Source organism: Bufo gargarizans, chromosome 6, assembly GCF_014858855.1.
Source record: "Bufo gargarizans isolate SCDJY-AF-19 chromosome 6, ASM1485885v1, whole genome shotgun sequence".
NCBI lineage: Eukaryota > Metazoa > Chordata > Amphibia > Anura > Bufonidae > Bufo > Bufo gargarizans.
The window spans coordinates 98,395,812-98,406,519 of NC_058085.1; the positions used below are offsets into that span (position 1 = coordinate 98,395,812).

The 10,708-nt window shown below is 42.9% G+C and overlaps 1 protein-coding gene across 1 annotated transcript; it reads right to left on the reverse strand.

Moving 5' to 3' along the window:
• Nucleotides 1–327: 327 nt before the first annotated feature.
• On the reverse strand, nt 328–6,673 carry LOC122942298 (syncytin-A-like). Its single transcript, XM_044299834.1, has 2 exons — nt 6,590–6,673; nt 328–2,977 (listed from the first exon to the last, which is right to left on the reverse strand). Exon 2 carries the CDS (start codon nt 2,192–2,194, stop codon nt 830–832), a length of 1,365 nt encoding a protein of 454 aa, XP_044155769.1. The 5' UTR covers nt 2,195–2,977; nt 6,590–6,673; the 3' UTR covers nt 328–829.
• Nucleotides 6,674–10,708: the final 4,035 nt, after the last annotated feature.

Genomic DNA, 10,708 nt, shown 5'->3' on the forward strand with positions numbered 1-10,708 from the left:
CAGGCACTCACCACATACATGGATGCACTCATACACTCACCACATACATGGACGCACTAATACAGGCACTCACCACATACATGGATGCACTCATACACTCACCACATACATGGACGCACTAATACAGGCACTCACCACATACATGGATGCACTCATACACTCACCACATACATGGACGCACTAATACAGGCACTCACTGATAGGAATCTCAACGTCCCACTTGGTACCCCTGGCACCAAACTTCTAGTATCGGCTTGGTTTGAGTCCTTTTCTGACGTCAGGAGAGCGCTTCACTCAGTAGGTAATAAAAGACACAACAGTGATGGACTGAATGAACACTCTGAGGTTTATTTTTAATGCACACAGATTATATAGAGGGGGCTTTACCCCCTTTATTAGCATATCATCGTAAGTTATGTATTCAACCTATCATATTAACACGCTCTATTCTACAGACAGTAAAAGAGAAACAAAACGGAACTTCCATATTAGGAATATTGTCCGGGAGTAGTGCCAAAGAGATAAAATTCAGGGTTACAGAGAATAGAAACTTAACAGCAATTAGTTTGACAGCAATCAGAGCTATTTCCTAACAGAGAAACAAAACTTCAGCAAAATGCAGAATTTGTTTTTGACATTAAAAAGAACACGGATTCCTTTCAAATCCCCTCTTAGAACCTTTAGTGTATCACACTACATGGTTCTTTCCTTTCTTGTCCTTTTTCTCTCTATATGATATTAGGTAATTCTTATACCCATCTGGGCTTCGATCCTCCTGGGGTAGAGTAGTCTGATATAATGACACATTAGAGAGCCCTTTTTCTAGCATTCATTTCACACAAGGAATAACACATAATGCTACTACACCTATTACTACAATTACTATTAGTATGACAATCCCTAGTTGTATGAGACCTTGTTTCCAACTTCTGAACCACCCAGAGTATTGATCCCATGGATTATTTATACCTGAGTTCTTTTTCAGTTCTATTGACAGATCTTCAAGCTTTTTTATAGCTATTGTGACCTTACCAGTGGGGCCAGTATTATTTGGTATGTATGTGCAACAGGAGGTTGGATCAGTCAGTATTCGGCACACTCCGCCCTTCTCTGCAAGAATCATATCCAACACCATTCGATTCTGAAATGTCATGATTGAGTCTGCTTGTAGTTCTTCTGCTACCCCTTGTAATGCATCTCTGGTATAGTTTACAAACCTTTGCTGATTGTAGTATATGTAATTTATCCAATCCGCATTTTTATTCACAGTAATGATGGGAAATATTGATTCAAATCCGGCAGCTACTTGATCTCTAGCTTTGAACTCATCTGGGACCCCTCTTGGAACACCTATTGCATCTATATACACATGGGGATCAAAACTTGAAAGGGGGCTGCTTCTTTTGTTTATCTTTAGCACCCCTTTTTCTATAATATCTGATTCAGTAAAAATGTGCATGTTCATTATAACTTTGGCAGGCGCACATTCACCTTTCCAGGCACCTTCCAGTCTGGATCTTATTTTTCCATCTCCACAGATCCAGTACACATCTCCTATGGAGTATACTTGGTTCTGAGTGAGGGATATGTTCAGATTGCTGTATTTGTGACAATAACCTTTGGTGAAATTCTGTACATTCCTCCCATGTGTACTACCTTTGTAACATGTGTAGTTACCTGGATATACCTGGATTCCTGCCCCAGGGCGAGGATTTTTTAACAACAGAGGGTATTTTGATTTCCATTCTGTACATGCACTGTGGTTATAAGACATATTAACAAAAAGAGTCAAAAAACATTCTTCAACACTTTCTGGCAACACTAGGGGTACGGTACCTAGGTGTGGCTTGGCAGCACCGCATATGTAACAGTTACTTTTATTCACAGAGGCTGCACTATACTTCATCCACTCCAGCCACAAATTAACATCAGAAAAACCCGTCCCCATGGCCAAAGTATCCTCATATGTGGGATCAGATATGGCCTTTAGGTTTTTTAAAGAAACTATATGTGGGGCTAGTGGGTTTTTGGGGACACCTGTGATGGGTTGGTATTCCTTAGACTTATACATATCTCTAAGTTTGAACATTTGTGTTACCCGGGAAGTCCCCCACATTTTATGGAAGTACCATCCCAATACATAATCTCCTTCATCATATTTACCACGATTTTCTATTGTCAATACAATTTTCATTTCCGCTGACCTTTTTTTTGCAATAATTCAATGAGGAGGTGTCCACATAACACGTCCCTCTCTCAAGGAGTGTCATTCTAGTCAAAAGGGACTTAGAATTTGTATCCCTCCTTTTGAGGACGCTTTCTGGTTTATATCCCCATTCAGTCCCTGTATTCCATCCCACTGATCCTCAATATGCACAACCTTTTCCCCAGTATGAGTCTGTTACACATATATAGGCCTGTCCTTCTACATAGTTGTTGGAACAGTAGTTATAATATGAACATGTTTTCAATATATCACAAAGACAAAAGGTGTAGGTAGCTACGTGAGGGTTAGATGAATTATACCAAAAGGTGATGACGCCGCCCTTGCTAGTTGCGGCTACTTCTCCCATACTGCTAATTGGTAAAATCAACAAGATTATTGAAGCAATCTTAGTCAGTACATTCAACCATTTTCCAGAAAAGAGTGAGGAGCTCATCATGTTGGAGGTCAGGGCCGTCTGCCCCCGTTAGTACCTCTGGGCCTGGTTGGAGGTCAGGGCTGTCTGCCCCCGTTAGTACCTCTTGTCCTTCTTCAAGGCCAAGGCTGTCTGCCTCCGTTCCTGCCTCCTCTCTTGCTCTCACAAGCTTCACTCGGGTGGCGTGGATCCAAGTTGAAGATTGTTCAGTCAGCACGGCTGTTCTGGTTACTGCGACCACGGTAGTGGGTGGGCCATATGCGAAGTCACCTTGGGATTTTCCTTTCTTCAGTTTTGATCACTACCTCATCCCCCACCCTGTATGGGTGGGTGGGTTCCTGTGGAAGAGAGGGGGACTTACAAGCAACTTTTTTCTCAGTTTTATTAAGTACCTGGTACCTGGGCGGGTGGGGAAAGGCCTTCCTATAAGTATCTGTAAGGATTCTCAATGCTGTTATATCCTACCCCCTCTTTGCAGACTAATCCTGTCTTAGGATTTTTCTGCAATACTGGATAACACCAGTCTTGCTGTTCCTGTTCAGTGGCATACCACTGAAGATTAGTAAGCATTTGCGACATCTCAGGGGTTGGATGTGCCGGACATGGCATCTCCCAATGGTTACACGGACCTGTGGGGTTGCATTTGGCCACTCGTTTCGCCACCTTATCTGCCAGCGCATTGCCCTGTGAGACATGATCCTTACCATCTGCTGCCGTGAATCCTCTCCTGTCAAATCATACCATGGTCCCACACTACCCCATGTGCGTATCTACTATCAGTATAGATGGTGACGGGTCTATCAGTATGTAGAATACATGCTCTAGTGAGTGCAATGAGCTCAGCTGCCCGCTGTGTTGAGTGTGGATGTCCTTGAGTAGGCCTACAACATTATGTGCAGTGTGCAAAAATGGTGTAATGTCACATTGTGAAAGGAGTTGCCAACTCTACCATCATAGCACAGGCTGCAAGAGAACACAGACATGCCGGCATCCCTTGAACAGGGGTGGGCATTACCTTTGAGAAAAATACACAAGGACGCAACTTGCCTCCGTGTTCTTGTGTCAGTACACCCGCCATGGTTTTACAATTTTGTCGTGCAAACATGTGGAAGGGCAGTTTGTAGTCAGGGAGGCCCAATCCTGGACTTGACATTAATGAACATTTCAGATAATCAAATGCATTGTACATTTCTGAAGACCATTTTATTAAATCAGGTTTGTCCTGTAGTGTTGCCTCAAGATATTGTCATAGTAGGAACAGTTTGGGATCCATTGTCTGCAGTAGTTTATCATTCCAAGGAAGGATAGCATTTCCTTCTTGGAGAGCGGGGTGACCAGGCCCGCTACAGACTGAACTCTCCCTGGACTGATCCTCCTTTCCCCCTTTGTGAGGACAAACCCCAAGTATTCGACTTGCTGTTTACACCATTGCATTTTCCCTAATGACACTTTGTGTCCACATTCAAACAACCATTGTAACAGTGTTATACCATCCTCAATGTTGGCCTCCACTGACATACTGCACAACAGTAAATCATCCACGTATTGCAACAACACGGAACCTTGGGGGGGGTGCCATGGTTTTAACGTGGCTTGGAGGACTATGCTGTACACTACAGGTGAATCAGCATATCCCTGGGGTCTGCCCCAGGTCAGTTGACGTCTGTCAAAGGAAAAAGCAAAAATTAGTCTGGTCCTCTTGTCAACTGGGACAGAAATAAATGCATTTTTCAGATCTATCACACTGAACCAAACAGCGTCTGCTGGAATGGCAGATAGTAATTGAGTGATGTCAGGTGCAATAGGGGCTATTAGGCACAATGATGTTGTTGATGGCCCTTAAATCTTGTACAAAGTGGGTAGCACCATCTGCCTTTGTCACTGGATTTACAGGCATGCTGTAGGGTGAAATCACCTCTTCCAGGATTCCCTTTTTGTAGGAATTCTTTTATCATTGGCCTAAGTCCATCGAGTTTCTCTTTTGGCAGTAGGTACTGTTTCTGGAACACTGAAATGACACCTGGTTTTACAGTAGCTTTGTAAGGTGTGCAATCTATAAATCCTGTGTCATATTCATGTGAAGACCATAATGCAGGATTAATGTTGTTAAGTTCTGGGTGGTTCTGTATGTTTGCAAGAATCAGTGGCACTGGTGTAGAGATTGGAATGAGACCTGAGTGTACTCTTATGCCCAGATTTTTGGCTGACACTTGTAAGTCAAGCTTAATGAACAAATCTTTACTTAACACACTTGAGGTTGCACTGCTATCTACCATGAATCCTACTCTCAGTCATCTAAGTCCACCCCTTTTAGTCGGACACTGCGGTCCTCCTACTCTGTCATTAGATTCCCAGCTGCCCATGAGGACAGAGCTCTGATGTCCAGCACAACACTTAACATGTAACACATAACTTCAAACATTGAAACAAACAGATCTGACAATACAGACATAAACACACAAAAGGCCCATAAAAACTTTTCTTTGACTTCAATAATAAAAAAATGTACAGCTTGATCAATGCTGTTGGCACCAATAAAAACCAAAAACTTCCAAGAAAAATAAAATAAAATTCTCAATGCGCATATTATATGAAAACAGATATCGTACTCCATACACATTCATATACAGCTCTTCTAAAAGCATCCATTAGGGCTCTTTCACACTTTCAACTCCACTACAACTCAGAGCCACACCCATTCACATACCACTGAATCATTTGTCTTCCAACCTAATCACACAATTGTCTTTGTTTCATCCCAAAACTTGCAGCACAGACAAACACAGCTTTCCTGGAAACAGATAGCCACACCACACCCAGAATTGCTAATAGTATATCTCGCTGTTGTGCTGTTTTCCAATGTTTTCTGATCTTCACTCTGTGATTAATCAACTCTTATAAGAAGACAATAAACATGTTTTAATCATACAGTCATTTTGTTAAACCCAAATCATTTTATATGCCAGGTGTTCTTAGTTAATGTTGTACATATATAATAATTCTTGGATTCTCACATTACACTGCTGGGGAAAGAAAATTATTGAACAATTTTTTATTTTTTTTTCTATAATAATATTACACATATAACATCACTTACTCTGCAGGATTCCCTACCCCTTTGTATCATGTAATCCATATGCTAGGACGGGTCATGGTCAAAATGTGGCCATGCTTCTTTGTCTCCCAGACAAAGACCCTTTATCATGTCCATGTAGTACGGGCTATTATCGCCGTCCCTGGGAAAAGGGGCTAGAAGCTTGCATGAACTCAGTCCATCCAGCTAAATTATCCACCCATGGGTTAACTAGGAAGTAATTTATGGGACTACACCGTGCAACATAAACTTTGCATGTTTCTCCCGTCTCAGGTTTGGGATAATTTGTTTTAGACTCTTGTGACCCCATTCCGTCTGATATTTTAATGATGCTACTTTCCTAGGACTGGCTGTACTGAAGCGTTAAGGATTCGACAAATTATTCCTGTCAACTAGGCAAAGGACTCAGGTCTGATCACAAAATATCAGAGAGTTTCATCAAACATATAATTTGTTGCTTTGGTCTGCCACTTGTGTTCACCTATCCCCGGGTTAATGGATTGCTCCTAGCCGGGGGTGGGGCGTATTGCAGACCTCCGCAACACAGTAAAACAACAATGCAACGTCCTTAAAACTCTATGCAAATAGTGAACTTCAGTCCGTACACTTACCACCCGGACATCAGTATCCTTATATCAACTCTAATATTCTTATACTTTAAAACAGCTTTAAAAGAGTCAAACCAAGCTCCATCCTTGTCTCCCTGAGACAATATTATCTAGTGCGCACTATATTTTCTCTGAGTGATCCTCACGGCGGACTCCCGGAGTCCCCGGGTCACTCCCCCAGACTCCCGGAGTCTGTTCCCTGTATCCCTGATACAGTAATTATACTAGAAGTTGTAGGTTCTACTTACTAGATCGAGACGTGGTCGTCGGATAGGCCAGAGGACAATAACAGATGCCTTTCTTACCAAACCCGATGACCTTCTCGATCCCGGACGAGCCCCCAAACTGATAGGAATCTCAACGTCCCACTTGGTACCCCTGGCACCAAACTTCTAGTATCGGCTTGGTTTGAGTCCTTTTCTGACGTCAGGAGAGCGCTTCACTCAGTAGGTAATAAAAGACACAACAGTGATGGACTGAATGAACACTCTGAGGTTTATTTTTAATGCACACAGATTATATAGAGGGGGCTTTACCCCCTTTATTAGCATATCATCGTAAGTTATGTATTCAACCTATCATATTAACACGCTCTATTCTACAGACAGTAAAAGAGAAACAAAAACGGAACTTCCATATTAGGAATATTGTCCGGGAGTAGTGCCAAAGAGATAAAATTCAGGGTTACAGAGAATAGAAACTTAACAGCAATTAGTTTGACAGCAATCAGAGCTATTTCCTAACAGAGAAACAAAACTTCAGCAAAATGCAGAATTTGTTTTTGACATTAAAAAGAACACGGATTCCTTTCACTCACCACATACATGGATGCACTCATACACTCACCACATACATGGACGCACTCATACAGGCACTCACTACATACATGGACGCACTCATACAGGCACTCACCACATACATGGACAGACTCACATACACACTCACCACATATATGGACATATATACTATATATATCACACACACATTACATACACATGAACTTACAAGTAGTTATACACCTATTTCTACAGACAGACACCATTTCTACAGACAGACACTTACCTTTCCTGTAGACAGCTGATGTCTGGTCCTCACAGGCAGCCTGGAGAAGTAGGTGCCATCACCCCTCTGTGCCATCCAGTGACAGCAGTAGTAGTGAGTCACTGATTGTGAGCCGGTTCATCTCTGGCCCGCCACCCTCAGACTAGTTCAGACTGGTTTTGGGCAGCCCAGCCGCAGTCAGAAAGAATCAGATTTACTTAGATAGCGCCTCTGACTGACGCCAGTGCGGCCGGCGGGACCAGTCTCCCTCCATAGTCCCACTCCCAGTCCCTCCTCCCCACAGCAGGACAGGTACCAACCCCCCCCCCCCGGCCTGGCCCCGCCCCCTCCACCGCCTACTAACTAGAGGGACTGGGTGGGAGGACTCAGGAGGCGGACTCAGGCGGTAGAGGGGGCGGGGAAATTCATTCCTTTCCTGCACTGCGGTCTGCGGGCGGCGCTGGTGCCAGCCTGGCTCCGCCTCCGCTACGCCCCGTTTCCGGCCCCCTCCACCGCATCCGCCGGCCTACCTCGTGTTCTCCAGACCGAGCCGCGGACTACACTGGGCGGGCGGTCGGGCCTGGCTGCTGGCTGCCTGTGTGAGTGAGTGCTGTAATGTATTAAAAAATAAAAATAAAAAATGTATGCGGTCCGGACGGGCGGGCCCCCAGTGGCGTAGGGCCCCATAGCCACTGCTATGGTTGCTATGGCGATCCCTACGCCACTAGACTGCAGGTAACACTACCACATTATCAGCACTAGTGTTATCTGTGGTTTTACACTCTATTTTAGTTTGACATTTATTGTTTACCACTTGATTGTCTACTGTTATTTTATTTAATATGAATGATTATATTGTGCTTACATGTTTAATACCTTATGAATAAAAGTAGTATTTTTATCATAGCTTGTAATCTGTTTTTTGGGGACTTAACGGAATGGAAGGTTTTAAATTGAGCAGATATTGGAGAAACGGGTGTGACCACTGAAAGGGTGTGGTTACTAAGGGGTGTGGTTACTGAGGGGCGTGGTCACTATGGGGCGCTGTAAAGCTTTCTCGCACAGGGCGCCTAAAGGCCTAAGGCCGGCCCTGCAGGGTGGCCCACGAAAAAGTAGTCCGCCTCCAGCGATACTATGACAAGATGAACGAGCAAGTGGATTTTTAGCTTTTAATTACACACAAGTCACAAAAGATGCTGAAAGTGGTTCCCGTTCAGGTCTATGCATCGATGGCATGTCGGACTATGTTGGCTGATACTGCTTGCAGCTCTTCAATGGTGATGCTGCAGAAGAAAAAATGTCCTGATTTTTTCAACAAGATGGGGCAATACGCCACACTTCACAGAACTCACAGGCCCGGGTTCATGAACTGCTTTACATACGGTCACATGATCCTTATTGGCCAATAGAAGCTTGCAGGTCCTTCAGTCTTGACATACACAAAGTCTACACCAGGTTTCCATAACAACCAGCAATTTTTCTTCACTGCTATAGGTCACGTTAAGTGGGTGGGCTGCTATGGAGGTCACAGTTATGGGGGAAGGCTACTGTGGAGGTCAATGTTAAGGGGTGAGGTTCTGTAAAGGTCACTGTTACAATAGAGGGGCGCTGTGGAGGTCACTGTTAACCCCTTAAGGACACAGCCTTATTACACCTTAGGACCAGGCCATTTTTTGCAAATCTGACCAGTGTCACTTTAAGTGCTGATAACTTTAAAACGCTTTGACTTATCCAGGCCGTTCTGAGATTGTTTTTTCGTCCCATATTGTACTTCATGACACTGGTAAAATGAAGTCAAAATTTTTTTTTTTTTTTGCACCAAAAAATACCTAATTTAACAAAAATTTTGAAAAATTAGCAAATTTCAAAGTTTCAGTTTCTCTACTTCTGTAATACATAGTAATACCCCTAAAAATTGTGATGACTTTACATTCCCCATATGTCTACTTCATGTTTGAATCATTTTGGGAATGATATTTTATTTTTTGGGGATGTTACAAGGCTTAGAAGTTTAGAAGCAAATCTTGAAATTTTTCAGAAATTTACAAAAACCCAATTTTTAGGGACCACTACAGCTCTGAAGTCACTTTGCGAGGCTTACATAATAGAAACCACCCAAAAATGACCCCATTCTATAAACTACACCCCTCAAGGTATTCAAAACTGATTTTACAAACTTCGTTAACCCTTTAGGTGTTGCACAAGAGTTATTGGCAAATGGGGATGAAATTTGAGAATTTCATTTTTTTGCCTAATTTTCCATTTTAACCAATTTTTTCCACTAACAAAGCAAGGGTTAACAGCCAAACAAGACTGTATCTTTATTGCCCTGACTCTGCCGTTTACATAAACACCCCATATGTGGCCGTAAACTACTGTACGGCCACACAGCGGGGCGTAGAGTGAAAGGTGCGCCATATGGTTTTTGGAAGGCAGGTTTTGCTGGACTGTTTTTTTGACACCATGTCCCATTTGAAGCCCCTGATGCAACCCTAGAGTAGAAACTCCATAAAAGTGACCCCATCTAAGAAACTCCACCCCTCAAGGTATTCAGAACTGATTTTACAAACTTCGTTAACCCTTTAGGTGTTGCACAAGAGTTACTGGCAAATGGGGATGAAATTTGAGAATTTAATTTTTTTGCCTAATTTTCCATTTTAACCCATTTTTTCCACTAACAAAGCAAGGGTTAACAGCCAAACAAGACTGTATCCTTATTGCCCTGACTCTGCCGTTTACAGAAACACCCCATATGTGGCCGTAAACTACTGTACGGCCACACAGCGGGGCGTAGAGTGAAAGGTGCGCCATATGGTTTTTGAAAGGCAGGTTTTGCTGGACTGGTTTTTTGACAAGATGTCCCATTTGAAGCCCCCCTGATGCAACCCTAGAGTAGAAACTCCATAAAAGTGACCCCATCTAAGAAACTACACCCCTCAAGGTATTCAAAACTGATTTTACAAAGTTTGTTAACCCTTTAGGTGTTGCACAATATTTAATGGAAAATAGAGATACAATTTAAAAATTTCACTTTTTTGGCAGATTTTCCATTTTAATATTTTTTTCCAGTTACAAAGCAAGGGTTAACAGCCAAACAAAACTCATCATTTATGGCCCTGATTCTGTAGTTTACAGAAACACCCCATATGTGGTCGTAAACTGCTGTACGGGCACACGACAGGGCGCAGAAGGAAAGGAATGCCATACGGTTTTTGGAAGGCAGATTTTGCTGGACTGGTTTTTTTGACACCATGTCCCATTTGAAGCCCCCCTGATGCACCTCTAGAGTAGAAACTCCATAAAAGTGACCCCATCTAAGAAACTAC